This window comes from Cyrtonyx montezumae, unplaced genomic scaffold (assembly GCF_038088225.1).
Source record: "Cyrtonyx montezumae isolate F1298 unplaced genomic scaffold, pur_monq_1.0 scaffold_4, whole genome shotgun sequence".
Taxonomy (NCBI): Eukaryota; Metazoa; Chordata; class Aves; order Galliformes; family Odontophoridae; genus Cyrtonyx; species Cyrtonyx montezumae.
The window spans coordinates 6,812,827-6,829,611 of record NW_027072045.1 but is presented as its reverse complement, the minus strand read 5'-3'; the positions used below and the strand labels follow the sequence as shown (position 1 = coordinate 6,829,611).

General features: G+C 33.5%; 2 protein-coding genes across 4 annotated transcripts in view; both read left to right on the top strand.

Annotated features, from left to right (window-relative positions):
* Nucleotides 1-16,785, top strand: part of ATRNL1 (attractin like 1) — a 412,107-nt gene that overhangs the window by 157,480 nt on the left and 237,842 nt on the right. For 2 of the 3 annotated variants that reach the window (XM_065746006.1, XM_065746007.1), the window contains exons 22-24: nt 5,308-5,402; nt 6,025-6,103; nt 7,203-7,360. In XM_065746006.1, the coding sequence (XP_065602078.1) occupies nt 5,308-5,402; nt 6,025-6,103; nt 7,203-7,360 (332 nt within the window). Of the gene's footprint in view, nt 1-5,307; nt 5,403-6,024; nt 6,104-7,202; nt 7,361-16,785 lie in introns of those variants that run through there. The other variant, XM_065746008.1, reaches the window with a different exon arrangement.
* Nucleotides 1-16,785, top strand: part of TRUB1 (TruB pseudouridine synthase family member 1) — a 425,822-nt gene that overhangs the window by 237,976 nt on the left and 171,061 nt on the right. The gene's annotated exons all lie outside the window — the stretch shown is intronic.

The following is a 16,785-nucleotide window of genomic DNA, read 5'->3' as shown; positions in this document are numbered from 1 at the left end:
CTTTCTTTGCCTAATTATTGCTGTGTTCTCACATGTGCTTGTTACTGACATTTTGTCTTAATTTTAATGATTTCTTTTGACAATGAAAGCCATCAAGAGTTTTGAAAATTCTGCAATAGAGATATGAAAAGGCTCAATAATCGCAAGTCCTTGATTTGTTTGGGTGTTGGTTATGTTGGGATTACACTGTGGTCTAATATCCCAATGTTTTTTTTTCTTTTTATTCAATAATTTTTAATATAAAATGAAGTAATGGCTTGGGAACAGAAATTAGACTGTGGGACTCCCCCCTGCCTGATGAGTGCCTGTGTTACTTGACTTCCTCTTGTCTCTTTCCATCTGCATGCAAATTGAATTGTTTTTCCCTGGTGGCCTGAATCCTCCCACTGCTTCTCTTTTGCCTACGCTGAGTTGATAGTGGCACACATCCTACTAAACTAAAATAGGACTTAATTTTAATGCTATCAAAAAGAAGCATGGTGGGATCATGGCGAGCACACAACATGGTGGGATCTCTACCAAGTACCATGCAAGTGTCTGTGCTGAATTCTGCAGGTGCTGAGCTTAGTAGCTGAGCACTGGGAGGGCTACATGGGAACTTTCAGCTATAGAATACTCAGCCTGTAGATTCAAAGTACAGCATGTGCTGAATTAACACCTGAGTTGTGGGTTTGTTGAGCTTGTGCAGGAGATTTCTAATTTCTCTAAAACTTTTCCTGAGAACATTTAGTCATTAAAGTTCAGAGGGGTTATGGATTGCACTCTAGCATGTGGCTGCTTAAATTCTGTCTCCTTGCCCCTTGAGTCATGTGTAACTTCTATCAGATTCGAGATGAAAGTCTGGGCTGCAGAGCAAACATGCTAGGTGTGCTATAGTCATTTGTACCATCCCAAAGTAGGGGGAATTACTGCTATTATCGTGTGATAGTTTCTCAGTGACTTTCTCTTGCTCACTGGCATAGGGAAATTCTGAACATAAATTTAATAAATGTGTATTTCCAAAACCATAGGCAAATTGTAGGCAATGTAAGCATGAAGGATATTGATGGCATAAGAAAGTGAAGTGCTGCGTATTAAAATTATACTGAAAAAATCTAAAGCTAAAATGGAAGTGTATAATATTTCCAAAAGATTGGGGACATATAGAAAAACAACAGGTAACTTAAAAAGTCTGTGTTTCAGGTGAATTATTTTTCAGTTAACTTTTTAAATATTAAAGAATGCAGCGGTCGTTCTATAATGTCATTAACATTTCTTCCATAGCTAAGAGAAGAATCTATGTGCTGCTCAACAAAGTTAACTACACGGTCTATGTAGAAAATCATTATAGCTAATTAACACTTTGTGAATTAAAAACGTGTTGAGAATTTAATTTAGGTTGAAGAAAAAGGTTTTGAACAAAGGCAGGATTCATAATCTAGATTTTTTTTTAATTTGTTTTTATCTTTTAATCTTCTAATGTAAAACTAAATGTAAAATGATATGCGGAAGATAAGGTATCTTAAGAGAGACTATTACAGTGTTCAACCAAGCACTTTTTTCTATAATTCACTGAAGCTATACTCTTAGTTTGGATATTGAGTTTTCAAACATAATAGTTATTGGTAATATTTTTATTTGTAACTCTTATGGAAGTGTTGTTGGTTGAATTTATTTTGTTTTCAGAGCTCATCAGACTTGGAAAATTTTGCAATTTTGTTGTTTGTACAGATCAGACAGGTGAAAATGATTGCTTTTATCAGGTGTTGCTTCTATGGTAATTTGCTTATTGTGTTTGGTTTTTGGTGTCTATGTGCTTTTGTTTTTATCCTATGCCACATATAAATATTTCTAAATTTCTCTATATCTGTGATATAGATTTATTTCCCAATTTAAACAATCTGTTCTGAATGTGTTTTTATAAACAGAGGCTCTTAGGAAAAGTCTTATTTATCTAAAGGGTAATGATGCTTTTGGTTGGCTTGATCAAAATTTACAGTAGAAATAAAAATTCATGCAGTAAAGTCTCAGGCATCCCTGAATTCCTGATTGTAAATATGCACAGCTATATATCAACAGTATGCATTAAATGTACATTGAGTAGTAATTTAGCTATTTATACATTTTACTATTCATAGCAGGTCATATTATGCAATTAAATTTTACTGAAAATTTTGTATTTATTTATTTACAAGATAAGCTGTCTAGACTGAATGGCACTGTGAATTGGGAGATTTAGTATGATGAACTGTGTAACTGCTTAGTTTGTTTAAAGGTAGTTACAATATGTTAGCACAGAGTGTGTATTAGGTATTACATTACCAATGGGGCTTGGCAGCATGAAGTAAAGCTGCATGTTTTGCTTGATACAATCTGGAGAAGGAAAAATATGAGAGAAAAGAGGTAGAATAAGACCCAGATCCAACAGAGGATTGACTTCTTTGCAGCCCATTTTCATTTCTACTCTCACTTTGAATTTCGTCTTACATTACTTCTTCTAATTTATATTCTAATAAAATCGAGTTTTATGGAATCATTCCAGGCAAATTTCGCTCAAAATTTTGGCTCACTATGAAAATAAATTTTTCTCTGGGGTGTGAGGGGAAAATGAACTTCGTTCTTTAGCAATCTTCCGAATACTGTGAAGGAATGTTGCTTAGTATTCAGCTCTTCCATATGCAACTGACGTGGGTTCTACTGTTGAGTCATGTAAGTACAATAGTCAGTGCTCTGTTGTGGTTTTCTGCATTCCAGATGTCTTCCCTGAATTTGAATAATCTGTGAAGGGATGTACTTATGCTCTGCAGCATCTACACTGTGGCCAAGACAGATTAGGTTTGTCCCTCTGTACTGCAGGTCTCTCTGGGATAAAAATTTCAGAATTTTTTAAGATTTGAAGATTTTTGATCTTCTGCATGCTGCTTTTGTATAGTTGGGATATGAGAGTCTTATATCTAGTCTCTATTTTGTCTTATGATGAGATCCTAAGCAAGATGGCTGCTGGTCTTTCTGATCTGAGAGGAAGACTGGTGTTTTAAAGTGATCATTTCTTCTTTGTTGTGAGCAAATGAAGCATACCCTCTTCTGAAGGCCTACCTAGACAGCATCTTACATCTCATTGCTTTTGAAGTAGACAGTATCTCTGTAAGAATGCATGTTGTGGTGCTGATCCACCATACATTTACAATGATTTGCAAGGCATCTGTATTTCATTGGTCTCCAAGCTGACCAGTTCAGAAGGTTTTATCAAAGCCTTTTTTGGCCTTGCTATTCATGATTATTAAATAACATATTGGTCCCTATAATAGGGATCAGCCTCTACTTCCAATCTTTTGCTGTTCTGTTACCTCTATACAATAGGTGTAATGGTAATACTCTTATTTTGATATGGTATGTTGGTACTACTAAAGTCCATGAGACATTATTTACTTGGTTACAGAAGTATAGTGTCAATAATATAAAATTTAACAGTTATTCATCCTTCACTTGCATAAGCTCTAAAATACATTATCAAAACTCTTTAACAGAGTTAGAGACTGGTAGTAAAGTGGACTTCTCAATTTCCATGGTCGTGGTAATTCCTCTCATGTAGCTCTTGTTTTCTTTCTTTGCTCAGTGAAATAAATAGTTACTGTTTTCTTTAGCTATTAGGATGATACAGCGGGCTGTACTCACAATTCATTGATCAGTAGGCTGCTGTTTTTTTTTGCTCCTTCTAAGCCAGATTTCACATGGTATACAGGAGTGTATTTTTTTTTTCAGATTATATGTTGCTGTCTCATTAATTTTAATAAGTTATTTTTAGCATTTTGTTAGTGTGGTTTTGATGGCTAGTACAATGTTATCAAGAGGGGAATCAAAATAGAGCATGGTAATCATTCATTAGTGTCAAGTGTTGAAGATTACTTGGGTCTAACCATAATTTTATACACGTGTATTTACAATTATAAGGCATTCCTTTATTTCCAGTGGTAGAGGAAAAATAAAATCAATCTTCTGATCCCTGTAGGATGATTTGATTTACAAAACTTCTGTTAGGTCTGAGGATATTTGCTTCTGTAAAAGAGCATTCAAGATCCACACTACCCACCTCTGGCTCCTAACTTAACTGTTGCACAAGGATTATTAAACTTCTGAAACAGTTTGCATCTGTGAGAGCTCTTGTGATTCTTGACCTTCTGGTTGCCCTGAACACACTGTACCTCTAAAATGCAGCGCAGTTATCCTTGTTGGTGGGGTTATCATCTTGCTGAAAACTTGCTTCACCCTGATAAATAAATACAGCCTCAATTGCACCTGGAAATTCCTTTTCAGTCATTACTAAAGATATGACACTACTAAGACTTAATCTGTTTCCGCCAACTTCAAGAACTCAATGAGTTGTCTCAAAATCCGTCTTCTGCTTTGTTGCAATCATTTAATTCTGCTTTCAGGAAGGGTTAAATATGTCTTGGGACATCTGATGGTGGTCCTTTTTTCCTTCTGTACATAATGCAACTTTAGTTGACCGTAAGAGCAGCACTGTTGGGACTGAGTGACAGAAGTTGCGTAGGTAGAAGCTGCATGGAAACGTCTTGCCTCTGTTACTTTAATAGGCTGGACTTAAAATTTGTAGAACAAATATCATTTGGAAGTGAAATAAAATCTGAGTCAATGCTAATACTTGTTTCTCTCATATGGAAAGTTTATATCACATACCGTTTAGAAAAAGGCTTAGAACTCTGGCAATTTAGAATAGATACGTTAAATGATTTCCATTCAGAATTCCACTGTGACGCTTCGTTCTTAGCAATGTTATTTGCTATAGTAGCATTACCTGCCAACTATGCAATATTATGGTAGATGTAACTTTTATTCCCCAAAACTTTAAACCTGCTAATTCTAAACTGTGATATAGTAGTGCAACTACGTAAATCACCTTACACAAACACAGTAAAACTGACAACTGGAAAACTATAATATTTCAAATATTTAGAATATAACATTTGAATACTATTTCCGTGTAACCTTAGGGAACTGGTAGTATTTCAGCAACATTTTATATTGTATTTTGGAATAATCAAGAGATGATGACTCTGCGATAAACTCAATTTCTTAATTCAGTTATTGTCTGTCATTTTTTTCATTACTTCACTTAATATTTTTTTTATTGCTTCAATATATTGTATAGTAGAAAATACTTAAACAGTGGAATGCACGTGAACACTTCGGACTTCATGCTTTATAAAATAAAAGTGAACAGTAAACCTTTTTAGGTAATCACATAATATTTTATTAATGTATGAATGCTTGTTTCTGTTTCCTTTCTATGTTCTGTTGTGCCTACAGACAGCCTTTTGATTGACTACCAATTTACGTTCAGCTTATTACAAGAGGATGATCGCCATCACACTGCCATAAACTTTATAGCAAATCCAGAACAGGTAAGGAAATACGATTAGCTGTCATGATTAAGATTTTGGTTGTATTTGATCATAACGAAAGGTCTACCAAGAGCCTATAAGACATTAGAGACATTTCAAATTCTTATGGAAACTGAAAATATTCCTGTGCATTCAGTAAGAATTTTTTGTAAATGCTAGGTCAACTAGTTCAGGTCAACCAATATTCCAAAAATTTACCCGCTGGTTTTATCTTGTTGTTCCTACAAATTACAAGTTGTAATATTGTCCTCAGTTGAATTAAAGGATTACAGTCTTCAGTGATAGAATTTTTATTAACAGATGGAAAAGATTTTTGAATTGTAACTGAAATGTTTCTTTATGCTATGTATTTTTTAATTTATTTTTCCAAAGATAATTGTTTTGCTATTTGAATCACAAACGGAAAAGACAGCTGATATATTAGGTGCTTACTTGTGACCCATGCATATCAAAACAAAAGAGACTATTGCTCTTGCCTCTGAAGACTGCTTATTACGCCTTCTGTTACTGTTTAAACTATAACATGCAAGATTGGAAGTCTATATTTGGTCCTGTGCATTAAACCTATATTCAATAAATTCTGATATTTTTTGTTAACTTCAATTCTTTTCTTTGTATACAGTCAAATAAAAATTTGGATATATCAATTAATGCATCAAACAACTTCAACCTCAATATTACATGGTCTATTGGTTCAACTGGTAAGGATGAATTTTGGTATGATGTCTTTTTCCCATATGATTTAATGATCCCTTAAGCTGTTTCAAGCTGATTGTCTTTTTGTTGCTCAATTTGATAATAAAACTTTACAAAATCTATTATTTTGCCATTATCGTTATGCCATTATTAATTATATTATTTAAACCTCAGATGATAATTTGCAATCTGAACAAAGCTTCATTAATATGTTAACTTTCTCTCCTATTCAATTAAAATTACTTTGGTGGGAAAAGCTTGTAGCCTATTTAAATTTTTTAAATGACAGTGTTATGAAATGCTGTGATTTTAATTAAGATAAATTGCTTCCTTAACTACTGTAGAGACTGAGATTTTAATTTCTTTGTTTCAGTGTTCAAGCTAAAAATTTAATTATTAACCTTAACATTGATATCAAACAATAAAGTTCTTCTGTGTATGCTGATAAAAGGAGCTGCTTATCTATTTTTCTCCAACTTTCAACCCCATTACTCTTCTTTGTTTTAGTAAGAAGGAAGAAAAGCTTTATTTAGACAGTTTCTCTGAATTGGCTGTATTGACTTTCTGAAAATAGATTCAAGGAGAAGCATGATGCTTACATGAAATTGCACTCAAAATACTAAATAAAACCATTTTTAAGGAAGGTTCAGAGTTTGTCTTACATTAACTCATAAATCAATGTATTTGTGAAATATTTTAATATACTACAGTTAGCAAATTCTCATACTTCAATTCAGATCAAATTCAACACCAATCTATGAGGTTTTTATTGAAAATGAATGTGAATTACTAGAGGAAACTTTTTTTTCCTAAATTTCATGTAACTTCTATCCATCTTTTTTGATTCATTCATAGTCTTTTGAAAGAAGAGTAAGAAATTTTGCTAATTTTCTCTATATGAAATATCTGTTGTATCATAAAATTGTGACAAAGGATAATTAATGTTTGTAGAATACTGAAATTAAAAGCAGTTCAAGGATCTTTAATTTGCCATTTTGCTTTCACACAATTTATTATGATTAGTAAGTTTCCTAAGTTTGTGTGTTCTATATAGATGTATGTATGTATGTATATGCACACACATACATGTTGTTGTTCTTCTAGCTGGAACAATATCTGGAGAAGAGATTCCTGTTGTTTCTAAGGCAAATATTAAGGAATACAGAGATAGCTTTTCTTGTGAAAAATTTAACTTTCGGAGCAACCCAAACATCACATTCTATGTCTATGTCAGCAATTTTTCCTGGCCAATCAAAATACAGGTTAGTACAAGTGTTTTGCACTTATGAAGATGAAGACATCTTAGTTTCACTTCTACATAAATTGTACAAATGATATTTTTTGCATGCTGTATGATGTGTGTAAAAGTTAGATTATAATGCTTGTACCAGACTGTAGATTGTCAGTTTTAAATCTGAAGTTTAGTATTATTGAACATGTGTATATTTGCAATATATCTTATTCATTTTGATGTGTACATAAAAGATGATATGCAAAATATGTATGCACATATGAACTTGTAAGTCATCATGTGATTTATGTGATGACATACAATTATCTATGCGTGTATACACCTAGAAGTTTGTGTGTAATTTTTGTTACTAATTATTACCTTTATTAGCTTCTGGCTTTCTTAAAAGGTTGAATGTCTATACTGTCCTGTAATATCTCAGAGTTCGGATTCAACATTAGGTGCATTTGATTGGAATTTATATTCTTCTTTTACTCTATTGGAATGAATTTTGTTGAATATTTTCTGGGATAGTGAAATACTGTGTGGTGGCATTCTCAAGTTGATGCAGTGATGTGTTGTTTCTTTGCTGGAAGCTTCACAATATTTATAGTTACCATTACTATAGCTGCATTTGTAAATACTCTGTTGCTTGTGCCAACCAAAAGCTCTTTATGCGGGTGACCAGCTTTTGGTTATAGCTAGGCTTTTCTTAATCATAAATACAAGCTGTAAATAAGTTTCATGTCGTCAAAGGATGAAGTTATGTAATTTATTTATGTTTGTGTGCACTTTTATGCATAAAGGTGGTATTTTTTTCCACCTACCAACCCTAGTTCTCAAGGATAGGACAAGTTCAGTTGCTAAACAGCCTTCCTAAACAAACCCATGAAGCAATTTAAATTGTATATGTATTACATGCTCCTTTCACGTTGAAGACTGAAAGATACTTCTATTGTCACTATAAGACAAACATTATTAAGGTGATGCGTTTTCTTATGATGTGCAAACCCTTGTCAGCTGTTGGCAAATTGCATCTCCTTCCTGTGCTGTTTCCACTGCAGCGCATCTTAATGGCAGTGTGTTTTAATGCATGATAAAGAGAATCTCTAATCAAATTACGTTCCTTTTCTTTTTCTTTTTTAATCAGCCTTTTATTTTTGCTTCCTTACCTTCACAGTTGCACAGATTTTTTTTCTTTCTCTTTTTTTTTCTTTATTGAAAGTTCACCTGTTTCATAGGTGATGGCTATTGCATTCCTTTTATGTCCTGTTAATTTCTCATAATAAAAATTCCAGTTTGAAATAACTCACCAATTTTTTTGCTGAGGAAAAGCTGTGCTAAGGTTCAGTTATGAAAGCTAAGTTTTAGGATGATAAAGTTGTCCTCTGTGTTTGCCTTCCTAAATTGACAGCATTATTTATTCCTCAACATTTTCATGCTGGGATTTGTTCTTCTACGAGGAAGTAAGCAAAGTTCACATTACCTTTATTGATTTCTTAGTTATCTGCATGCCTTTAACAGATAAGATATAGGGATAATGAGTATGGAACTTTTCAGATAACACATTTAGGACTGTGTGTTACCTTTATGACTCTGAGTATAGTAGAATTTTTTTTTAAATCTTTTAGCCTTCCTTAGGCTTAAGATTAAAAGAAGGAAGTCATGGTTTGTCCCTATCTAGAGACAGTTAACTTCAAAGCCAATAATAAATGGGCTCATTGTTCTAATGTTCAGGACCATCTATGCCTGTTAGTGTATCAGATTTCACTTCCACATTGTTCAAAGGTGTCTGAAATCAGTCTTTCAGTGTATTCACTGAAGGTGAGTATTTCAGTGAGCATCCAGATGATAATCCTTACAAAAATAATGTCTCTATTATAACTGATGAGAGGACTCTTTGGGATAGCTCATAGAGAGATACTGCTGATAGATTAAAATTCTGGTTAGAAATGAAGATTTTTTTCTAGATAGCCTCTGAAGGTTCTTTCAGCCAAATTAATGTTCCTGAATCAACCACTGTTGCTTTTCTGTGGTGATTTGACAGCTAGCTCCATGTCCCAGGGGCTTTGTATGTAACAAGAAGCTGGCCTATGCGTAAGTGCTTTAGATGCTGAACTATATGAGCTGTGTCACATATATGAACCACGTGTCACACTGCATTGGTGAGATCAGGTTGGCTAAAAGCATAGTGATATCAACTCACCACTAATTGTTTCATTTAATCCTGTGAGAGAGAAAGAAATTACTATAGTGGCTGTGAGAGGTATTCTATTCTTACAAATGAGACAGCAAAGTGGGACGTAGCACATTCTTTTACACAGTACTTCTAAATACTTTCTTCAATGCATCTACTGTTATTCAAATAAAGTTTGAGTACCAGAATATTATATCTGTTATTAATTACGTTTTGTAAAGAATAATTTATATGAAGACTTCCTAAGAAGGCAGAAATAGTGATTTGACTTCCATTTCAAGCTGTCATGGAGACTATGTAGGTGATTGTAACTTTCAGATAAGTACTTCTCTCTTTATAAAATTATTCTCTTTATTAAGTTCTGCTCTAAGTTCACATTACTCAATGGCCCCCTTTTTCGTCTGTAATGGCACACAGCTGTGTGGTCAGTCAGTAGAGTTCTCTGCAATTTGTGGGAAAATTCATTTAAATGTCATGATTATGAAGGGATTTTTTTTTTTTAGCTGTAAGATCTTTTCATTACTAATATCAAAATAAAAGAAGAAATATGGCTAAGTTGCATAAGTGATCATTAGAAAAATGGCGATGTAGGACAACTTTGGCAAAGAGAGATTTCCACAGACAGACCTCAGGTGTTCTCATGAGTGATGTGGTCAGTCACCAGTCTTTTTCTCAGAAGCCAGTAGTTATACACTGGCACATAAATTTTGAATGGCTTCCTGTCTAGTTATTGGAAAAATATGCCACACTTCTCCCTTTCCTGTCACGTGTAAGTTGATTGAAAAATATGGTTGAATAGACACACGAGCTGTATGCATCCAGCTGTAAATGTCCCTGTTCACTAGATGACTTTTGAAGGTCCCTTCAAACTCAAATGATTATACGATTCCATGATCATACTAGCTGTTACAAGATTTCATGGACAACAGTAGTTTATGCATCCTTTTCAAAGGATGCCTGTATAAAGTATGTTTATTATGAGAGAGTTCAAGTATGCAAGTAATAGGACATGATTTTTCGTCCAGGTTCATCCTCCCTGTGTTTGACGTTCTGAATTCAAAGAGTAACACATCTTTCATAGTCCTGACCCTTAATATGTTCTGATGTTTTATATCTCGTTTAAATAAGACTCCATCACAAAATGCAGTTATCTTAAATTGGCTAGATTTGCAAACAGACTATGTGACAAAACCCGATCACTTGCTTCTGCTCATTTTTATTTTATTTTGAGAGTAGATGTAATTCAAATTCCACTGGTAATAGAATATGAAGGCTGTAGCATTTATTGAAAAGCAATAACTCAGGACTTAGCCAGCAGCTGTAATAATGGTCAGCAGTCCCAAAAGTAGCCAACAATCATAAACCTTCGGCTTTCTGACAGCTATGCAAATATTAATAACAGTAATAACAGTATGTTCTTCAGTCTCTGAAAACTAATTTTATGTCAAAAGGTTTTTGTCATCAAAGTCAGTAACATATTTTTCTTCTTTTCCATCAGTTCTCCTGATAGTCAGAAAAGTAACAAGCGCATGAAGCAAGCAATTCCCCTTAAGATGCTGCCCTGGCTATCTGGTTAATGAAATCCATCCCAAAAGACAGCATTCATGCTTTTGGATCAGCTTCTTTCATGCCCCTTTACCACTTTATAAGTGTCAGCTATGTAGGTCTGATCTCACCTTGTGCCTAATCAGCAGCATTTTCTGCCAGTTTTAAAGCAGTTTCTGTTGCTTTGGTGCAAGGAATGCCAGCACAATTACATCTGCTCAGTTCTTACCTGCGCCGTCAGAGTGTGTCAGCTGTCAGTTATTAACTTGACTAGCTCAGCTGTGTCTAAGAATGATTCACACAGTTACTAACACTTAGGGGAAAAAATCCTCTATAGAAAGCAACAGGTAATAGTAACTGTTCAAATGGTGATTTTCTTTCCTCCTTAGTGTGTAAATGAAAGATTCACAAATCTCAGTGTTTTATTAGGGAGGGTTGGCTTAAATTGTAGGGTTCAACACCAACAAGAAAGAGCTTCCTGCCAAAGTTAGTAAAGAAACAAAAAAACAAACAGCCTCATTCTTCATTTTTTGATCAATAATTTATCCCTTACATGTTCCCATAATATAGAATAATTATTTTTACAATGTTTTACAAGTTAGACAAGATATTAGTGTATATTTAGAATGCCCAAATGTTGTGGAAAAAAGGTATCTAATTATTCTTAAACAAGCCTACTGCAAGCTTTAGTGGCACGTTATTAGGCTCTATTTTTCTGCCCAGACGTTTATGAGGAAAACTATCTTTGGCACTATGTATTAGATTGTTTGCTAGAATATCATAGCATAATGAATGATGGTGAAGGTTTACATTCCATTTCTATGTAGCACAACAAATCCTCAAAATGACTTTATATATATAAAAAAAATATATAAATTATATGTATTATCATATATATATTAATTATATATATTATTATATATATTATCCTATATATATATTATTTTTTATAATGAGAAATCTAGTATTCCTTTAGTTCACTGGCTCCTGTTTCCAAATCGATATTCTTCCCCCTCTCAGTAGCCTGAATGTAGCAACTGAAGAAGTGGTTTAATGTAAATCAAGAATCTTATCTAGCCTTGTAATAACATTTACTAAGTGTGGCACACTTTTATTTTAACTTCCTTTGTTTTGCTGTTGTCTGAATATTTAACATTCATGAGTTGTAAAAGCTGTAAAAACTGGGAAGAATTGCTGCCAGAATTTACAATATTAGCACAATCCTATTTACTAAATTATCAAGTTAATATCAGAGCTTTTGTGTTTTAGGATCTTTGCTATTTTTTGCAAAGGTTCTGTAATCCTTGTTTTGAAAATGTATCCGTCTCCACGAGGAGCTGTGCTTGTATGTAATGTCCTTCCACCAGTGACTGCATACCTAAAATTCCAATCCTTATGATTTATGGTGAACAGTTTGATTTCTAAGTGCATTAATGGTTTTCATAGAGGCTGCTGAATAACTGTATAGCTGTGTATGAGGACAGTATAATTCTTGAAACACTGAACAGGCGTTGATGATGAAGTGGATACATTAGTTTTCAGAGTCACTTAGATGTTATCTTCTAATAAATTTAAAATCCCTCTTGGAATGGCATTTGAAGGTAATATGCAGAGAACAAAAACGTAGGAAATCCACCCATCAACCTCGTAGTTGTGATTTTGCAAGGTGTGTGAAATTCTTTGGGAGAACAGGAAGGGAAGGCACCCTGAATGTCATACAGAGTGGTAAGGATTTAGATGGCTGGGTTGTAGTCTAAAATGTAAATACTTCCATAGTTTCTTTTTTCAAAAAGGATGATATTGATAACTGTGTAATATCAGACTAGATAATAGTAATATTATACACTTGTCTATGAAAATTCTCAAGAGTTGTATGTAGAAGTCGAGGAGGATAATGTGATTAGATTAGGCACCATATGATATTGGTCCTAGAAAGTGAAAGAAGTGATGTGAAAATGTGGAGCAAAAAACTGGGCATCTAGGACTAGAAAATAGTTATTTATCTGAGCAGAATAAAGAACTTCCTTGCATCACAACAAGTTTAGTAGTGTATAGTGACTTGGAAGAAATTTCGAAATATTATGTTATTACATTTTAATATTTCATCAGAGTTTATGTATTGACTGTTTGCATCAAGATGAACAAGACAATGAGGTGGTGATACTGAAGGATCTAGTAGTAGTAGGAATATATTGATGCAGGGAAAGACTGCAACAACAGGATGCACAGAACTACTTTTTCCATGAAAGAAAAACTCTCAAATCTAGTCTTGAGGATTCAAATGCTTAGTATGTTGGTTCATAATCTAACAAAGTTTTTATAATAGAAGACCAGTTAGAAAACGTTAACAGACTCCACCAATGGGAAGGTTTAACAAAGCAACTGTGTTCTCGAGGCAGTACAGTTATAGAAAGACAAGGTGCAACTGTAAAAATATGATTTTAAGGTCTTAAAAAAAAAAAAGGTACGAACTGTTGGTGTCATTGTTTTAGTATCTGAAAGAGAGCTTTTCTGGAGTACTTCATGCATTTGTAAGCCTCTTTCTTTCTTTTTTTTTTTTTTTTAAGGATGGACTCAAACTAGATACTGTACTGTTGGCTGGGAAAATTTGGGATATAGGGTTGATCTTAGCAGGATGGCTTTTTTACATAGCAAAGTTAAGAAAGAGAAGATATATAAATCATGACGGTACATACTGAAATATGAAAATTATACATATGAAGTAACACATGAAGCAATAATGAATTAAAAATTCATACTAGAAATTGAAAGTTAAATGTTAACTTTCAAAGGAACAAACTCCGAGACAGTATCATAATGGAAAAAGCAGAGAGAAAAATTAATCTGCTTCTTATTCTTGATATGTTTATATAAGCTGCAAACGTATTTGAGTGCAACTGATAGTGATGCTTTGAAAACAGGAAAACTTTGAGTTTTTCAGAACAGAACTTTTTGTTGAAAATAAAGCAGAATGACCCTTTATAGGATGCTGTCATAAGGAACTGCCATTTTGAGCTCCTATATAAATATTTATATTTAATCTACTGATGTTTCCCCCCCAGAATATTTCTCCAGAATATCTGCTTATTATATGAAACAGAGAAATGAGTGAGTAAATCACAGACTACCATGAGGAGATATTATTGTTTTAGGTGTGGTTTAAAAGGATGATGCAGAATCAGGGTTACAAGACTGTGATTATAAATAAATAGTTTTCAGGAGCAGATGACATAGCTACTCATGGTACATTTGCATATCAATATTCTGCCAATGTGGCTCATCTAATTACCCTTCTGAGCATGAAAGACTAAAACTATTTCATTTGTATTATAGAAAAAGCCTGGAAATTCAATTTTATATCTAGTGTAATATTAGTTCTTATATCTGATAAAAATATATAGAAAACTGTTTTCATTGTTTCTAACTCCAAGTAAATAGAGTATGTTCTCTAGAGTTCCAAGCAACTCCTGCATTCAAAATACTATTAAAATTGAAATCAATGGAACAGCAATGAGGAGAATAGAGATTGGGATTTCCTTTCAGTATTATCTTCTAAAACTAAACATTTTGTTTTTTCAACATTATAGACCATTATTAAAATTTCTGTGTCATATTTACATTGTTAGAGGTATAGCCTAAAAGTGTACTTACTGCATTAAAAAAAGGACAAGAACTAGTAACCAAATATGCACTATTATGGTAATTACAATTAACTTTTTCTTTCTGTAGTAATCTGGTATTATACCATAAACTTACTGGTTCTTGCCTTGGAAAACTGATCTTCTATAATAAGAATAATTTGTTTTCTTGTAGTTTCAAGGCCATTATTGTGGAGAATGAATCACAAGATGATGTAACATTTCCCCAAAATGTAAAATGCCCAAATCCATTGCAGTATTTTCCAAAATGCTTCTCAGGACTCCTGAAAATATATAGAATTAGTACTTAAATTATTATTATTACTTAAATGAGTTTTCTGAAAAATGGAAAATTTGCTAACAAGTAATGTTAGTACTGTTTGTTTTACAGTATACCAGAACAAGTTTGCTACCCCTACTGTGTAAGCTTCAAGACCACTCCAATACCTGTAAATATTAGCTCAATTACTTGGCATATTTATTTTTCCAGTCGCTCTCTAGAATGGGCATAATATGAGACACGAGAATATCAGCACATTGCGTAATTGTATGGGTTGGAAGGGACCTCTGGAGATCACGGAGTCCAATCCCCTGCTAAAGTGAGTTCTTTTCCATAGGCTGCACAGGGAAATATCCCAGGGGTCTGAATGTATCCAGAGAAGGAAGCTCCATAGCCTCTCTGGTCAGCTTTTGACACTTTAAACATATCTGATATCACTGTTTCTCAGTAAGCAGAAGCACTGTTAATAGTTCAGCTCATGATTTAAGGGAAGCAAAACACCCAATTAAGAGATAATTAGTCCTCAGTGATGCATAGTTTTAATTGGTGTGTAATCTGAATGTCTAAGATAAGAACTCCTGTAACTGATTTGCCAATTGTGTCAGGTTTTCTTTTCCAGAAAGGCCAAGACACAATCTGCTGGTAGCTGTATAATACATTTGAGATGTATAGATGTGATATTTGGTAATAAAAATCATCCCTCCGTTATGTTTAGCAAGTAGATATTGAGATTTTTTTTCCTGTGATTTCAATTTTTCTTATCTACTTGAGTAAATGATAGAGAGAACATTTAGAATGAAATAGCAAATATTGCTTAAAGTAGCTTTTACTTGTTTAGGACATTTGATTAGATATAGGAGAAGAAATAATCTTGATATTTTGAGTATGCCAGAGTATAGAAATGTATATTTTTGAATAATGAAGAGGAAAAAACACTTTAAGAGTCTTGCTAAAAGAAGTATACATGCACTGTTGAATTGTAGAAGCCTATTAAAGTCCATGCACAATGCCTCTCATGCAGTCAGAGTAATTTCAAAGGAAAATGTTCATAGGGAATCAGAATGGAAATAGGAAGGCTTGTATTTTATTTATCATGACTGTTTGTAGAAGCTTTAGTTGCCCTCTCAAACCAGGATTTTGTAGATGTGAGCAACATGCCAGATTTTTGTATCTTATATTTATGTTGAAGTTTCAATTTGTGCCAAACCGGACCAAATTGCATTTTTTTTTCAGTATTTCTAAATAAACAAAGCTTCAGTGGCCAAAATTAATTTAAAGATTTGATCATAGGATTTTTTTTGAAGTGGGCTTCATTGGGAACCCAACATCTGCTGAATCTCCTGAGCCTCGCCAATATGATGATCCTGATCTTGATGCTGTCTAACTAATGCTTATGTGGTTTGAACTGAGCTAACCAATGCGTTAAGATGTGAGAAACTGAAGTCCACAGATTTCATTCCTGAGCAATATTCAAAGATTAAGACAATGTTGGGCAGAATCATGACTTTTCTTTAGTGAGAAGCCCAAAAGACAGATAGCTGGGAGGGGCTGTGCTGTTTTGCAGATTATAGTGTGAATGCTCACTTCTTTAGACTCTGCAAAAAAGTTAGATCTGTGATTCTGTTTATTGTCGTGACCTGTTGATTATTAGTTCTCATTTTAAAATGTCTTAAGGACTTCTAATTTATGTTAATGGTGTCATTTTTATAATATCTCCTGAATTATTTGTTATTAAGAAGCTATATTTTGAAGAAACAAACAATAAAATGCTCTTTGTTTGTATTAGATAAACTTAT